The 18,221-nt window shown below is 36.9% G+C and overlaps 3 protein-coding genes across 4 annotated transcripts in view; 1 reads left to right on the forward strand and 2 right to left on the reverse strand.

Moving 5' to 3' along the window:
• LOC138308790 (myosin heavy chain, cardiac muscle isoform-like) overlaps nt 1-18,221 on the forward strand; it is a 144,618-nt gene that overhangs the window by 29,690 nt on the left and 96,707 nt on the right. The window lies entirely within an intron of this gene.
• On the reverse strand, nt 432-7,630 carry LOC138309434 (M protein, serotype 5-like). 2 transcript variants are annotated; one of them, XM_069250628.1, is made up of 4 exons: nt 7,091-7,630; nt 5,095-5,637; nt 3,416-3,566; nt 432-1,167 (listed from the first exon to the last, which is right to left on the reverse strand). In XM_069250628.1, the coding sequence occupies exons 2-4, from the start codon at nt 5,242-5,244 to the stop codon at nt 476-478; spliced, it is 993 nt and encodes a 330-aa protein (XP_069106729.1). In that variant the 5' UTR covers nt 5,245-5,637; nt 7,091-7,630; the 3' UTR covers nt 432-475. The 2 variants fall into 2 exon arrangements, with proteins under 2 accessions (XP_069106729.1, XP_069106730.1); XM_069250629.1 differs by lacking the exons at nt 5,095-5,637; nt 7,091-7,630 and adding an exon at nt 4,136-4,351.
• On the reverse strand, nt 9,106-17,987 carry LOC138308970 (calcium-binding and coiled-coil domain-containing protein 2-like). The gene is made up of 4 exons (XM_069250052.1): nt 17,472-17,987; nt 15,989-16,162; nt 13,010-13,211; nt 9,106-12,324 (listed from the first exon to the last, which is right to left on the reverse strand). Exons 2-4 carry the CDS (start codon nt 16,121-16,123, stop codon nt 11,330-11,332), a joined length of 1,332 nt encoding a protein of 443 aa, XP_069106153.1. The 5' UTR covers nt 16,124-16,162; nt 17,472-17,987; the 3' UTR covers nt 9,106-11,329.

Raw genomic sequence — 18,221 nt, forward strand, 5'->3', positions numbered from 1 at the left:
TATATAAAAAATGTACTTCAAAACTTGGTGCAAACATTTTTTTTGATTATTTTAAACCTGCAAGAATAAAAATGTATGTTTTTATAGATATAAAGCAATCTATAGTGAAAGAGTACCAGAAGCTAACATTTTTTTGATCAGAATAAAGTTTGTTTGATTAACGTTATTCCTCTCTTGGGAAGAAAGGTATACTGTTTGAAATAAAGATTTATTGGCACCCAGAATACTTGTGTTATACTTACACACTAAGTATATCAGTGCATTGTAAAACTGATCATAAAACTTTGATTTATTGCGAAGAAAGTCTGATCCACTATAGTTGACAATGGGGGATAAGGTGAGTAAAACCCTCTCAACAACGGTACAGAAAGAGTTAACATAGTTTTAACAAATATATATTTGAAGTATTAAAAAGACAAAACACTTGATGATTAAGTACAAAATATTTTATAAAAAAAATCGAGAATGACATTTCTTATGTCCCTAAAAATTCTGATGAAATTCTCAAGTCTATACCATTACTGTCCAGCAATTCTTTTAAATTGTTAACTTCCTGTCGCAACTTTTCGCTTTCTGTCTTTGATTTCTTTAACTCATCTTTTAATTTTTTACATTCTTGTTTGCTGGATTGGTGATCAGATTTTAATTTCTTAACTTCGTCTTTTAATGTCTTTGTTTCAACTTTAAATTTAGCATTTTCTGCGACCAGTTTCTCTTCAATCTTTTTCGTTTTCTTTGCTTCCTTTTTCATGGCAAGCACTTCCACTTTCATGTCTGCGAATCGTTTCTCGATGAGTTGTGGTAATGAATGTTCCGAGTATGTATCATCCTCACTTTCTAAACCAAGAGACTTACAGCACCGTTTTCCTAAGTCATCCAGCAAGTCTGAAATTTTTGTCAAGAGAATTTCATAGTGGAGTGAATCTAATTTGAGTTTCCCCGTGTTTGGCCCCTTTAGAAGGGGCATCAGATGCTCTGATATGATGTCTTTGAGAGGTTGATCCAGGGCCTCTGAGGGGCTCCCGGAGGGAGAAATAAATGATACTTCCTGAAGCACTATGGGAATGATAGTCTCGGACAACACTTTTAGTATGTAATCTTTGTCACGGAGAATTTCTCCATTCACTCTCATCCTCTCCTCAACAGCTGTCCGGATTTTCTGGGTATCTGCATGTGGAAAAGAAAAAAAAAGTTTCCATTTAATGGTTTGAAATGTAATTGATTTCTTATTTATTGATTCAAAATGTGAAAGTTAATTAACTTTGATAAATATGATAAACAATAGTCACTTGTTAGGAAAACCTCTATATCTCATTATTAGCTCACCTGGTCCGAAGGACCGAGGTGAGCTTATGGGATACCGCAGCGTCCGTCGTCCGTGAACAATCGACTTCTTCTCCATAACTGCTGGTCGGATTTCAACAAAATTTGACTGATAGCATCCTTATGGGCTACTAACTGAAAATTGTACAAATGATGGGACTGATCCCCCGGGGGCCTGAGGGGCGGGGCCAAAAGGGGTCAATTTGGCTATTTCCATATAAACGACTTCTTCTCTGAAACCAAGCATGGGATAGCACCCATAATGCAATGGTAGCATCCTTATAGGGTGGGGATTCAAAATTGTACAAATGATGGGGCTGACCCCCCTGGGGCCTGAGGGGCGGGGTCAAAAGGGGTCAATTTGGCTATTTCCATATAAACGACTTCTTCTCTGAAACCAAGCATGGGATAGCACCCATAATGCAATGGACGCATCCTTATAGGGTGGGGATTCAAAATTGTACAAATGATGGGGCTGACCTCCTGGGGGCCTGAGGGGCGGGGTCAAAAGGGGCCAATTTGGCTATTTCCATATAAACGACTTCTTCTCTGAAACCAAGCATGGGATAGCACCTATAATGCAATGGACGCATCCTTATAGGGTGGGGATTGAAAATTGTACAAATGATGGGGCTGACCTCCTGGGGGCCTGAGGGGCGGGGTCAAAAGGGGCCAATTTGGCTATTTCCATATAAACGACTTCTTCTCTGAAACCAAGCATGGGATAGCACCCATAATGCAATGGACGCATCCTTATAGGGTGGGGATTCAAAATTGTACAAATGATGGGGCTGACCTCCTCGGGGCCTGAGGGGCGGGGTCAAAAGGGGCCAATTTGGCTATTTCCATATAAACGACTTCTTCTCTGAAACCAAGCATGGGATAGCACCTATAATGCAATGGACGCATCCTTATAGGGTGGGGATTGAAAATTGTACAAATGATGGGGCTGACCTCCTGGGGGCCTGAGGGGCGGGGTCAAAAGGGGCCAATTTGGCTATTTCCATATAAACGACTTCTTCTCTGCAACTAAGCATGGTATAGCACCCATAATGCAATGGACGCATCCTTATAGGGTGGGGATTCAAAATTGTACAAATGATGGGGCTGACCCCCCGGAGGCCTGAGGGGTGGGGTCAAAAGGGGCCAATTTGGCTATTTCCATATAAACGACTTCTTCTCTGAAACTAAGCATGGTATAGCACCCATAATGCAATGGTAGCATCCTTATAGGGTGGGGATTCCAAATTGTGCAAATGATGGGGCTGACCCCCCCCGGGGGCCTGAAGGGTGGGGTCAAAAGGGGTTAATTTAGCTATTTCCATATAAACGACTTCTTCTCTGCAACTAAGAATGGAAGAGCACTTATAATGCAATGGTAGCATTCTTATAGGGTTGGGATTTGAAATTGTACAAATGATAGGGCTGACCCCCGGGGCCTTAGACAGCAATAGATGCGAGGTCCAAAAGGTCAATTAGGCTACTACTTTCATATAAATTACTTTGTCTCTGAACCTATGTATTGGATAGCATATTTGTATGGTATCAATAGCATCATTGTATGGTTGTGATTCAAAATTAAACTTTGGGAGTCAATTTTGCTTATTTTTCTAATTGTCAGAGTCTTGTGATAATTACTAACAAAAAACCAGGTGAGCGATACAGGCCCTCTGGGCCTCTTGTATTTACATTTTCAACTAGCCCATAATGGGTTAAGCACATCATCCCCATATCTGTATAATGTTTGCTTTTTAGATCAGAATAGAAGTATTTCGATACAGCACACCATCATCTTCATTTCTACTTTACATTTTCATACAGGGATAATTACATGATATACACAATATAAGAAATGTCGCATTTTGATTCTCCAAACAAGTTGCAATGCCATATAAATTGAAAGGACAGAACCTGAACTAGCCAATGCTAGTGTAAAAGGAGTGGGTCAGTGTGGTTTGTACGTAGTGTTAAATACGATCTGTGTCACTCAGCTGATGGAGCATGTTTCTTTGGCTCATTCGGTAGAGTTTTTCATTCAAAAAGCTCCCATTGCTGGTATTCCTGTTACTATAGATCATTATTAGGTACTTACAATCCTGTATGTTGAGCTCCGTCTCCATCTTTTCACTGATCCATTGGTAGTCACATCGTAGAACCTGAACAAACTGTCGGAATGCCCGAGGTCCGCGGCGGGGCAGAATCTCCATCAGGGTCGTCACCTTGTCCTGACGTGTCACTTGTTTCTGGAATCACAGGAATTCAGTAGAATTTAGTCAGGTTACAAAATCAAAGCCATTCTCTCTGACTAACTAATGCTGTCACGCTCCTTGTCTCATGCCATATCCTCCTCTTCTGCTCCTATTTACCTCCACCCTTCCCTCTTACTGCTGACAGCTTCCTAATATCCCCTACCGCTGTCTTTCTGGCCTTCCCCAATCCAATACCTTGATATGCTTCACATCATTTCTCTCCCACACCATCTTTCTTTATCTTCCTCTGCTCCTACTTATCCCAACTTAATTACCCTCAAATTTGGCTCCTTACACATCCTTGCCTCTAAACTTCACCCTACACACCTTTTATTCATTTTTTTGTTCAGATCCACCCTGTCCTTCTTTCATACTTGGTTGGCTTTCTCTTCCTTTCCCTCTTCCCTCCCTTGCTATTCCAACCCTTCTTTGTATCTCTCCTCTCCCATCCTGGCTTTTCTCCTCTCCATCCTGGCTTTTCCATCCCCACTTGTCATCTCTCCTCTCCCATCCTGGCTTTCCCCAGCATCTCCTACCCTCTCTCTATCTCTACCGTTACCTACCTCGATCCTCAATTTCAACCTGATTCACAGCACAGATGAGTCCCTTTGTTATTAACCTTTCTCTCTCTCTCTTCCTCTTCTTGCCTCATTCTTCATTGCTGCCTATCTCTCCATCCTTTCTCAGCAACCTCTGATGGATTTTCCATTTCATCTTATAGTCTTGTCTTCCACTTTTCTCTACACCTTCCCTCCTTGCCTCATCCAACCCGTCCAAGCTTTCCTACCCATATCCCTCCACCCCTTCCCTAACCCCTTCTTCGCCCTTTACCCGCCTCTTCCCGACTCTATCCCCTCCCAACTCTCCACTATTGCTCCTACCTATACCCCCACCTTCCCGACTTTTTCCCCACCCCTCCTGGCCTCTCCCCACCCTTGCCATTACCTTTACTATCCCCACCTTTACTCCTTTCCCCTACCTAACTAGCTAGCCTCTCCCCCTCCTTTCCCCCACACCCCCCATCCTAGCCTCTCCCCACCCTTGCCACCCCTACCTACCTCCACTATCCCCACCTCCACCCCTTTCCCCTCCTAAGCTAGCCTCTCCCCCTGCTTTTCCCCCACTCCCCCATCCTGGCCTCTCTCCACCCTTGCCCCTACTACCTACCCTACTTCCCCACCTCCACCCTTTCCCTCCCAAAGCTAGCCTCTCCCCTCTTTCCCTCCCCATCCTGTCCTTTCCACTTGCCCCTACCATCCTCTTCACTATCCCCCTCTCCACCCTTCCTCCCTAAGCTAGCCTCTCCCCCATCTTTCCCCAACACCCCCATCCTAGCCTCTCCCCACCCTTGCCCCTACCTACCTTCACTATCCCCACCTCCACCCCTTTCCCATCCCTAAGCTAGCCTCCCCCCCCCCCTCCTTTCCCCCCACACCCCCCCATCCTGGCCTCCCTCCCGACCCTTGCCCTTACCTACCTCCACCCTCTCCACCTGATCCTCTCCCGACCCTTCCCTACCTACCTCCACCCTCTCCACCTGATCCTCTGTAAGGACATTGCAGCAGCGTAGCTGATGTAGGAAAGTCTTGGTTGGGTCCAGATCTTCCACCAGACAGTTCCGACAGTTCTGTAGCGTGACTTTCTCCCGCGAATCCATGTCTAGTAGACGCATGAGGACTCTTACTCTTAGAACACACGTTTATTATATTTTAGAAGTAAAGCTTAGGCATAACACTTTTCCTCGTTAAAGCTTTTGATAATGAATCAAGGGGTTCAGTATTGTTGCTTCTAAGCAAATCAGTGAATTTGTTTGATATGAAGCAGTATAAAGTTTTATCCACAAATTGTGATACAATAATCGGAAATCTCAATATGGTTATGGTAAATCATCCGTTATTCAGAATTTCTTCAGAATATCTTCTCAGTAATCCAAGGAGGAATGAAAATAACAGTTTCCACACTTTTTGTAAAGAGTTAAGTATTGCCATTTACAGTGTCTGCTTCTGTTTAGGATGTCCATCTCCAGCATTTCTATTGAGTTGTTCCTGGCATGTTTTCAGTATTCCTGTAATGGAAACATAATCATTATTGAAAAGATAACAAAGCAAACAAAAAACCCAACCTTGCATCCATGACAAGTTTGTTATTGTATATGTTTCTATATTTACCATAATTGGGGAGATAATAGACCCATCAGCACGTTGTTCCTGTGTTTGATTTATTACCTTTTTATGATTTTGCATTACATGTCCCAGATATTAAAGTGGCACCGTGTAATTGATTTGTAGGTAGATAACGTTAACATGCCTGATTAGATTTCCTGTAAGGACTATATTGATTAACTGACATTTAACACAATCTATAAAAAGTTAAAACTTTTGTGCTCACCGTAGGGATATATTACATATCACATTTAACTTTTAAAAGGAATCTCTCTATCAAGCAATTAAATGCCCATGTATGTGAAGGAGTTAAAGATAATTTAATTGGCTTTTCATTTGCAAAAACATGGACATGACTTTGATGAATGCTCTAAGTAACATTACTGTATATAGGTGAAATTAAGGTATTATTGATATTTTTTTTATTCTAATGCTTTAAAGTATCTGACCATGACCTATTGATATCATGCTTCCTCTCGTCATTGACATCATGCTTCCTCTCATAGCGCACCGCAGCATGTGTCATGTAAGATTATGTTTCATTCAAACCTCTACTTCTCCTTAACTACAAAGTCAGCGAGAGATATACTGGAATTAGCTTGAATGTCTGTCCGTCTGTCCATCTGTAGAGAAACATACGGACAACTCCACTCTAAGCTACTAGATCGGCCGGGATCAATGGGGTCATGTCTAGATGTACATCGGTGTTTTCTTTTTTCCAAATTTTGATTGTCATGGTAATTGGGTCAATATACAGGTTTATTGTTAAATGACAATTATTTTTGGATCTATTTTGTTAAAACCTAGTCAATTGTTGGAACATATGGATATCTATAATATGACAAATGTATGTATATCAAATGTTTCAACTACAGTTAACATGGAAACGTAGGGAGTTTGATTAGCATTGGCTTTAGCTAGTTTGACCTGATTTAAGTGTTTGGAACCTACATCTCATTTCGTCATTTTTTGTTGTGGACCATTGGTAACTTTTGGTAACTTTAACATTTCAGCTTTTTCTCAAGATGCACTAGAGGGATTGTGTTTATAGGCACAGTAGATATATTTTGACATGAAAACAATTGACTTATGATGTTTAGTGTAACATGAAAGCATCTGATTCCAAGCTTGGAACAAAAACTCAACTGATTGCATGAATGAATCATAAGGGACAATGGTGAATAGTGGATTTACGTATTCTATCTGATTTGGTATTTCAAATAAATTATCCAAAATATCAGGCACTGTAAGTTATAAAGCTGTTTTGCTGACTACCAAGATCTATATTTAGTACAGTGTACCTTGGGATCATGTAAAGTTGCTGTACAAATTTTGCTGAAAGGTAAAATCACTTACCCACATATCCACACTGTGAGCTGTCATAGTCACCTCAAACTCGGCATGCAGCCTCAGGTTCTGTGTATATCCTTGAACAGGGATAAACCGGAATCAACATATACGGTTTGATGCATATTTAGAGTTGTCTGCCCCTGATTCCCGTTGTTAGTGATGAACAACTATTTAAATCCTATTGTTTTACTGGATATTGTCTCCACACTAAAGCCTTACATTACATATGTGTTGTAAGTTTATACAGATCCGGTTCCAGTCAAATGTGTAAACTACCCATACAATATACCTATATACCTGTAATTACACACCTCCAATCAGATATAAATCCCTCTATACCTACTGCATTTAAATCTTGATCTGCAGCCATAGCCTATAGATTTTTTGTCAGGGGATATATAAAACACCACATATTAAGGATTATTTTGTCGACTATTGATTACCGGAGTTTCATACATGAGATTATACCAGATTAAAGTGTACTGGGTCGTATTATAATGGGCCTGTGTATAATTCTGTAATAGACATTACAAAGGAAGGAAATGATTTCTAAAGTTTAAGTCGGTGTTGGACTTTTTACAGACATTAAGTATGAGTAATAGGTATTAAATTTAATATTTGTAATTATGTCATTGAAGCAGAGATATGAGTCAATTATATATTATCGTATTCGACCCAATAAGCGCCCATGTCCTATAAGCGCCTTAATTTCAATTGCCAGGAGTGTACAGGTTTACTATAATTTTGTCTTATATAAGCAACTTTTCTTTTTCTTTTTTTTCAATTTTTCAAAGGCCATGGGTGCTTATGGGGTCAAATATGGTAATTAATAGGCTAATTAGTACATGTAGCTTCATATTCCCCAGATGATATAGGTAGCCTATATTGACAATGGTATAATGATATTACCTTGAATCTTAATAATGGTGGTTAAAAGTTCGGATCAACACCTGCCTAAAAAGCAGCTGGCTTTAGTGTTTGGTACATTAGTAAATTGACGGATCGCCAGCTGTCAATCAAACCGCACGTGACTTTGTATTTTGTATTGTGTGTGCTACAATGTTTGCTTGGACATTGAATAGAAACACGTTCGTTTGTGAGCGCGAGGCGTGGCTATATTACACCTGGCGATTGGTCAATTATCTCTGTATATATTAATATATTCTCAACAATATCCTTTATACTGAGTACCTCCCATAGTCATATGGAGCGGTAAGTATACACCTTATATTGGTTCTGGGAAGTTTGTTGAAATAAATGACCTTGACCTTCAGTCAAGGTCACAAGGCAAAAAAGGTTAAACAAATCTTGAACAACCAATAACCTAAATGTCTAGATATCTATTGGAGTATGTAATATGCTTGTTAGTACCCGAGTTTGGGGGAGGTTGTTACTCATGGAGTGAAGGGAGAAGTCTTGTGACATGTTTGTCCGTTAGTCTACCCATCGTTCCACACAATATTCTGTGTAAGCTATATCTACTGTACTATAAGACATTGAGACTTCACACCTGGTTTATAGGTCTGCCTAATTTGGATGGTGTGTCACACACCAAAATCAAGTCACTGTGACCTATATTATATGGCCTTTGACCTTAGAACTTTAGTCTTGGGGTATATGAATCCATCTAGGTAAAGCATATTATTTTGTCCATAAATTGGTTCCAGGGATTTTCCTGAACATTGCATACTTTTCCAAATTGATTTATTGCTTGATTACTTTTTGCAATACTTTCATGTAAGCTAGGCTAGTCCAACGAAAATTGACAAATCACCAGTTGTCAAACAAAACGCATGTGACTTTGTATTTTGTATTGTGTATGCTACAGTGTTTATTCCGACATTGAAAGTAGGTTCACATGCATTTGAGAGCACGAAGCATGCATGGCTATATTACACTTGGCGATCGGTCAATTAAGCACCCTATATTTTTTTATTTCTAGCGCCCATCAGCACTCTTTGAAGTGGCCAAAATTACGGTATATTTTCAAAGTTTGAAGAGATAAATACAAACATAGTAACTGCAATACAAATAGTTTTATTTAAAAAAATAAAGATTTTAAAAGAAATGATTGAGATTGATGTTGTGATGCTTACAGCATTTAACAAGTGTAGAGATGGAAAAAAAGTAACACTCACACAAAATAAATAAATCAGTTTCACATTTTCTTTGTAGTAAGAATTGAATTCTGATTGTATTATTTACTTTGGCACATTTGAATACCATCAAATTGACTTCATAACAATAAAATGTCACCAGATGAAAAAGAAAAATGATACAGAGCACTTCATTGATATCAAAACCTCCGAAAATAACAGAGTTCATTTTCACAAGATACAAAAAAAAAAAAAAACCAAACTATTGCCATTTCAAATTTGAAAAGTTCCAAATAATATATATATAACAAAATACAGGGAATCGATCTTGATTGAGGTTTCTTAATGTAGAGTTTTATTTATTACTGTACTACATAAAATCTTTGAAAGAATTAAAGATTACAATATAAATTAATGAGATTTCTCTCAAAGACACAACAATAGTCACAAGAGTATCTGACTCAACTGAATGCAGACTCAATGAATGGACTCTTAAAATTGTCCATTGTCCATTGTAAAGTGGAATTATTTGCGGCTTGGAACTTTTCATCGATCTCACCTCCGTTTCATATCTGCTAATTAATATATCTGCATGCAAATATATCAACAGGTTCATGATTGGGCATAGAATCAATAAAACAATTAAAAGCAAATTTAGAATGTAGAAGTATGTAACATTATATATTGTAAAAATTATCAGATCGCAAAGAGTTTGAAAGCTGATTCATCAAAAATATTGACATAGAAAATAATTCACATTTACAGTATTTCAGAATTTGAAGTGATTTGTTTAACAATAAAATAGCATATTCTGTGAGAACAGTCAAAAGAATAAGTTAAATAAAAATCAAATTTGTTTTCAATGAGAAAGCACTACAATGATATTACTCTATAGAGAATCGAGTCAAAACAATATAATATACAACTAATGGAATTCTCTGCTACACTACATAAAACAAACCACATATTATAAATCAGTAAGACACATTTCTATTTAAAACTTTCCACAGTGTGTGTGTTAATCTACTACTGTAAAGCTGTATAAATCATTAAGTCAATACATTCACTAGTAGTTTGGCAACAAACAAGTGCAATCAGTTTACCCCCGGAAGCTCAATGGCTACATGGTGCTGTCATAGATTGATCTGTGTCGTTCATTTAAATTCAAAGTATTATGTATCGTGTTGGAAATATACCTACTGTAAACCAACAATCAAATTTATTCTTTTGTGATAATTCAATTTCGCAATTCAGACTGCTTATATTAGCTTCTAATAACATGCATTTGAAACATTTGCACAACAATTTTTTTTTGCTAATTCTAAATTCTTTTAACAAAATAGGAAAAATGCGAAATATGCAAAATTTAACTGCAGGTCAAAATTAATTTCTTTATGGAAATTCAAAATGGAAATTTGGCAGTGTCACTAGCACAATTAGGAACATTTTTAACAAACAAAGAGTTTAAATATGTCGGAAATGTAGTGGGATTCAAGTATTACCTGTAAGATGATGATAAATAACAATTGTTTTGATTCATTGGCCCATGAATGGCGAGTCATTTTGAGGCAGTAATGTTAACTTATGTAGCAGCTGTTGGCTACCTGATTGTATAATACTGTAGACCAAATTACATTTGCTGAGACTTATGCTTGCGATTTCAGTCCTGATGACTTTCACAGTGATTTTATTTCACAATTAGTTTCAAATGATTCTTCTCTTCTGTAACATTTTACCTTTTTGTGACAATTATTTTTTGCAATTTCCTATTGCCTGCGAAATCAGTTATATTTGAAATTGAATCACACATGAAAACATAGTTGTTTGACAGTATACCAAAGACCTTGACAGTTCTTCACAATAACACATATGGTTTTATTAACTCTACTTATACCATTATTCAGTTAGCTGCAGCAATTAATAACAAATTCCAAATTACTGTATGTCATTATATGTAAATTCATGAAGTAACATGTTCATATGTTCATATGTTCTGTATCAGTTGTAAATCCAAATGATAATCAGTAGTTGTCCAGCAACTAACTGCTTTCGGGAATTAAATGTTATTGAAATGACCGATTTGACTTATTGCTATTTATTAAATATGATCTATGATTTTAGTTTTTTTTGCTAATAATTTTTCACTATGTTAGGGTTGATTCATTCTATAATTTCCAATATTACTGATCGGTTTCCGCCTCGTTGGCTGTCTTGCACGGTTAGTTGTCAGTCCTGTATATCGACCGTTCTTAGATATTTGTCGTCGTGGTGATCGAGAATCCTGTTCCGTGAGTTTGCGACTTAAATTGTCTTTCTCCTCCTGTATAATCCGATGACTGGACTTCAAACCTTCCACCATCTCCTTGAGGTTTGCTAAAGTCTTTTCCTTCTCTAGATGCTGTTTATTTAGTCCAGCGAGACGATCTATTTCCTTCTGTAGTGTAATTACCTCCCTTTGTAAGTTCGTCACTTGGTTTCGCTTTACCTCCAGCTCGACATCCCTTAACTGAGATGACTGAAGCATTTTTCTGTGGTTCATTGATAAGGTGTATAATTCGTCCGTCATTTTCTCTGTCTTTCTACGTTCGTCCTCCAGTAACTGTTCACTTGACATCAGCTGAATGGTTAACCTATCAATGTGTTTAGATAGAGGTTCTGACCTCTCTGTGTCGTTCAGCGAGTCGTAACATTGAGATATCTGATCCTCCACTTTCTCTAAACGGTTCAGAACGGTATCTATCATTAGTTTTAGTACATTAAATGTCATAACCGATTCTGTAACACCAGACTCGGGACTCTCGTTCTCCTCTTTTTCTTCACAAGTATATAAAGCTTTCATACGGACATTCATCTTTATGTAACAATCAAACAAATTTTTTTTCACGATGTCTGAAGACTCAACAATATCGGGGCTTTCTATTACATCCTCACTTGAAGACATTGATGTTGTGCACTGTTTGTCACGTTCAAGCTTTGCTTGCTCCATTATGAATTGTTCGATTGCACGTTTATCAGCTTGTGATAGTTTCCTGTTTAGTCCGAAATTGCGGTTCATGAAAGTCGTGACACGGTTTCGTATCTCTCCTCCCCCATCTTCTTCCTCTGTTGGAGACCCTAAGGACATCAGTCTGGGAGAGCAAAAACCTGTAAAACAAATGTCAGATTCTCAGTCATTATTCAACTCAACTCAACAGAAGGACAGAATCATAAAAGATGATCAATACTTCGAATATTAAAAGAAACAAAAGAAGAAGAAACCAAGAGGAAAAGGAAACAAAGAAAAAAGAAACAGAAGAGGTCAAAAGAATCAAGGTTAAAACCAAATAGCAAACAAACTCGAGGCCAAGAGGAATGTAAAACAAAGAAGTATAGATCAAGAGGATGGAGCTTAAAAACTTAGATAATAGACACAGGAGAAAAAGATGAAGATACCAAGAGTAAGAAAAAATATTGAAAATTCTGATCTAATGTTACTGCAGGTTTCTGCAATATGTACAGATATTAAAGAAATCCATGTATAAGTTTTCAAAACTTTGTTGAGGCGATTCACTCTTTTTAACGCTTTAACATAATAAAATGAATGTAATCTGTCTATGAAAGCAATTACAATTGTTTTAGATATTCTGAATTTGCATATCATAGAGTTATCTGCCCTTGTGGATAGGTATTGATTGTGACGTTATGTGTTTCACCGTCATGTATGTGTTTCATTACAGCATACTTTTCAGAGAAAACATTTACTCTCACACAACAATGACATCGCAATGGATACCTACCTGAAAGGGAGGTAACTCTGTCATATGCAGGGACATAATAAAGTAAAATTTACCTCCGTCCGTTGTGTCCAGTTTGGGGAGGATTACACTTGATCTTGCCTCTCGAGGTTTGGCCAGCTCCTTATCCAGACTGTCCTGTAATAAGGAGGCCAGCCAGTGGTAGTCTGTCTCAATGATACTCATGAACATGTCAAAGGCGCCCGGACCCCGAGTGGGCAGTAGGTTTAGCAGTTTGTAGGATGGGGATGGGTCATTCTGAAAACAATAAGGCTTAATGTCAAAGAAAGCAAGCTTTATTTGTTTTACAAAACCAGAACCTAAACTTAATCTTATCACTGTTGAAGAGGCAACTGCTTCCTTTATCTCTTTTGACCAATCGCCAGACGGTATGTACAGCCACTCAACGTGCTCATGACATACATGTTTGATACACATTTAATGTCGGACCAAAACGTCTAAGAGCGCAGCTCTCTGCGCGGCCAAAGGCCACGTAGAGCGAAGCTCAACTAACCATAACACGTGTGTGAGCATATAGATTCCAATACACTCCAGTACCCCTTGGACTTTGAAATTGTGTCCCGCGGGAAAAGTCTCGCGCCTCCATGTAGGCAGCCATGTTTTAATTCTCGTTATCAGCACGACGAGATTTGAAATTTCTGTACTAGACTAAATGTGTTATCAGTATACGCTTTAAAATTACTGTAAGTAGTTTTAATTTACACATATTCAAGAACAATGCAATAAATGTACTGCGGGGTCCAATATATACTGTGTATGGTCTCAAGCGCACGGCACCGTCAGCAGTGAGGTCACAAAACCTGACGCCAAAGATGACATCATAGATTCCCGCGTATTTTTGATAGCATGGCATATTGCCAAGTTTTCCCTGCATCTGATAAAAACAAGATTGAAGTATATTGAACTATTCCATTTGAATTGTTTTGAATTCTTTCTATCTATCGATAGTATTTGCATGTCAGTGAAATATTTTATTGTTAATCTCATAGAAAAATATGGACAATATAAAGTTATGATGTTATAATCTTTCACATGTAGCTGCGCTCTTCTGATGCTTTGCCTTAAATTCATATTAATTTAAAGATTTCTTATTTGACATACCTAATATATTCAAATTTCAAATTGATACTTCAATCCTAGAAAAATAAAAAAATAAAAGGTCAAGGCTATGAAATAATCTCAAGACTTTCTCAACTTGAAACAAAAATTGAAGTTCAATTGACTTGATGAGCAGAGTTAATCAGCTTTCCTCTCACCTCCTAAAACTGGCATGTCTTTCAGTGATAGGTACTGGTGATTGATATTGAAACAATAACAAAAAAAATCTATTAATTATTGATATTGAAACAATAACAAAAAAAATCTATTAATTACTAACTCAAAAAGCTCAGAAATATGGTAGCAGGATTTGAATTGTTGATGTCTTGTAGAAATCTTACTTAAAAATTACCTACTCCAGGAATGGCTAATTTAAATGACAGTTGTTGGCCAAACTTTTCAACAATAAATGTTTTAAACTGTTACCAGTTGCACTATAGCGACAGATTGATTCACACAATTGATCAAGAATATTGGGCACTCCGACCCTGGGTGGCCAGAGATAAGGATTTATGGCCAGACATGTTGGGTACTTGGTCACCTTATACTCGTTACAGGTGTTTATTTACACCTGTAATTTCTATCAAAGGTAATCAATTCACGGTTTGAAACTTTAAATCTTCCGTTTTATAAATCTTCCCCTCAGTATTTTATCAGTGACATGTATTTACTATGATATGATTGAGTGTTGTTGGGCTATTTTATCATGTAGAGATTTTAATGAACTCAATGATTTAGGATTAATCCGGTTAATATGACTACCTGTTAACGTGCTGAAATACAGCCTACCTGACAGGTATATTATGCCCCAGTACAATAGTAACAATCATTATGACCTGATTAGGTACATATTACCTGAATGGTTTAAATGTTGATCAAGTCATTGCCTAAGACAACTCAATACACAGACGACAAATACAGATACATGACATTGTTAAATATAGCATTTCAAAACGATTTTGTCAGTAGCTTAGAGATTTTGTAGTGTGTGCAGGTTTTGTCATTGTCCATGAGAAGTTTCTTTGGACTGTCGGTTGTCAATGACTGAGTGTCAATAGTGAAACTCGTGTTTACTTGTACTTCGTCAAAACAAAAAATTTCTACCATTGTTTTGTTCTGGTATCTTCTTATGCCTTTGTGCTTGCTTGTAATATAATATAAGACTATTTCATATGTATGAAGGAAAGAGATATTCTACCGAGGGTCACAAAATGTTGTAAAACCCGATCGAGGCTCAATTGCTGAGGCTAGAATATCTTTACTCTTCATATCCACATATCAAAGATTATTTTTCTCTTATACCTTGACGTTTTATTGCAATTTTAAATCTTTTGTTATCCCGCCATTTTAAAATAAGTTAGAAAAAAAATAAGTTAAAGACACTTCTTCATACATAAAAATTATGTATTATATTTTCAATGCAAATGAGTGTATTGCATGAGACCAGCCAATATTGTTCCCATGGTATAAGAGAAAAAGAGGAATCATTTTGGCCAAAAAAATGCAGTGATTATTTTCAATATTTGAAGCGCCTATGTAATTAAAGCTTTCAGCATACAGGGAGGATGATTTGTTCGTCTGTAAGTATAATGTGACTGGGTGGGGTGTGCTGCAATATGTCTCTGGCAACATACTTCTGTGAGATAACACTATGAAAAGGGCATGAGTTTCGCTAAGGGGCTGCCATGGCCGAGTGGTTAAGAGTTTCGCTATTTTAAAGAGTCGCAACACGAACATACTTCAACCTCCCAAAGCAAACACACATTTCACACACGCTGCATACAGGAAAAGCCACCATTAAATGCATGACTGTGACAGTTAATAAGATGTCAATATAATAAACCAACCAACCATGGGAATAAGGTGAAATTTCAGTTCCAAATTAAACTAAAACTATGTGGGATAGTTCAGCTTACCCGGATAATGTCGATGAGGTGGCTGTCGAATAGTTTGCTCTGGAAACACTCGCCGAGGAGTACCTCGGTCACGATGATGTCTCGGGCCAGCTCCATGTGGTGCTTTTGTAGCACCGCTCTCTGGGCGTCATTCATGGTGGCGATCTCTTATTGATTATAGAATTAGGAAAGCACCTGCAAATGATTAAAACAATGTTAGAGTTTTTACACCACTAAACTATCATCTGTTATCATTGGTATTAAATTTGTTGCCATCAGATAAGCTAATATAAATATATCCGGTCTTATTATTTCTGATATCAATTAAGTCCATAATATCTGTTTTGTAATATGAAAACTGCAAGCAAAGTCAGGTGACAGTCAGATATACTTACCATTTGAAGAAGAATAACTAGGATGTTTTAAATCATATATTATATTGCCTATATATGATCAATCCTGTCAAATCACATATGAATGTAGAAAAAGAACATTTACCATAGAGAAAAAGTAAAGTTTTGCAAGTCAGGCATTGTGACAAGTCTGAATGGGTCACAGCAAACATACCATAGATGTTTAGAGACATATTCAGCCAAAGAAGTTGTAATCAAATCAGCATATTTGTTTTGGAATCTTAGATACAATATTTCAAAAATAATCGGGTATCAATTGACGTGTGTGGTCAGAAAGAGTGTGTAAATATTACAGCTTATTTGTTTTTCATATCTTCTGCGGTCTTATATTTAGCACTATGAAACCCTGAAATACTTCTGGCTAGCCAATCCAAACAGAATGCTGATAATATTGTCACTTTCTCATGCTGACTCTTTCTTCATGTGCCACCTGTCTTGGTCCTAATAGACCCACACCGTTCTGTTTGTATATACCTGTACAAGTTACCAGCGTAAATAAAACCAGGAATAGTACATATTTACACTGCTCTGTTGATATACAGACTTCAATTAGCAAGATTCATATTACAAAAATCAAAGTAGCATATCATTATAAGTGATATATTGATATTTAAAACAAAATTAAAAAAAAAAAGAAAAAAAAAAACGTTGTCAAAATTGCATATGAAATTATCGGATGGAAAAAAAATCAAATTGCATTTTAAAGAAGATTTCAAATAAAGAATTAGATATTTAACTCATAGAATGACACTTGATTAAAGTTTGAAAATTAAATTTTAAAAACGATGAAAAATTTCGTAATGTATAGACCTGTACTTTAACTCTGTTTTTGCAAATTAATGATGATGCTTTTTATTGAAAAAATGTAGTATGTTTAATGTAATGATTATTTCTGAAATTTTTTTAGTATTTCATCAGTATTATAAAACACAAAATGATTTGTTATATGTGTAAATAGCATGTGGTATATCAAACTGGATATTGCATGTTAATGGTATTTGCTTTGTAAAATTTAATGAGACAAATTTTTATATTATTCCGTGGATGCTAATTGATAAACATTATCACATGACTAATTAATTAAAACTTACCTTGTAAGCAGAAAAGTTGAGCGAATGTTAAGTTCCTAGTTCCCACATTTTGTTACACATGTTTAATACTCTACTTGAGGTATACACAGTGTCTCAGAGACTACTGGTAATTTTAAAAATGATCTCATTATCTAAACGATACACACAGTGCCAAAACGGTGACCCCATGTGGTTTGGGAGGCCAACATGCGGGGTAAAATCGGTTTATACACTGTAGTTTTAAAAGGACTTTAAAAGATCTCAAAATGAAAAGCCAGTGTTGATATAATCCCAGTCACAATGCAGGCGTGTGTATCTTTCAGAATAATACTTAATGGTGTATTTATTTGACGTGTTACACAGTAAGTTATATAGTCTTTAGCACTGTGTGGTGTATTAGGTCATGGATCAAAGAACATTACTGATAGATACTTAATAAAATTTCAGTAATTTAAACCCCTGTAGTACCTCAAAGTTTACCATTTTGGGATTTCCATATCTAGAAGAAATTAAGCTGATATAAAAATATGCAATTCATACAATATTATACACGAATATATCTAATTATAAATGATACAATCTTGAGTTTTAATTTTCAGCTATCTGCGTAACTGTAGTTGATCATGTGTATGTGACTGAAATGACTAAGACAATTTCACTGCATGGTGCCATTTTGTAGTGTTCTGACATAACCATTTTGACGCGTTATGACATATGTACCATTCGTAATGTTGTGAAATAATATGCCATTTTATATGCCAAACACATGGT

Source organism: Argopecten irradians, chromosome 15 (assembly GCF_041381155.1).
Source record: "Argopecten irradians isolate NY chromosome 15, Ai_NY, whole genome shotgun sequence".
Lineage (NCBI taxonomy): Eukaryota > Metazoa > Mollusca > Bivalvia > Pectinida > Pectinidae > Argopecten > Argopecten irradians.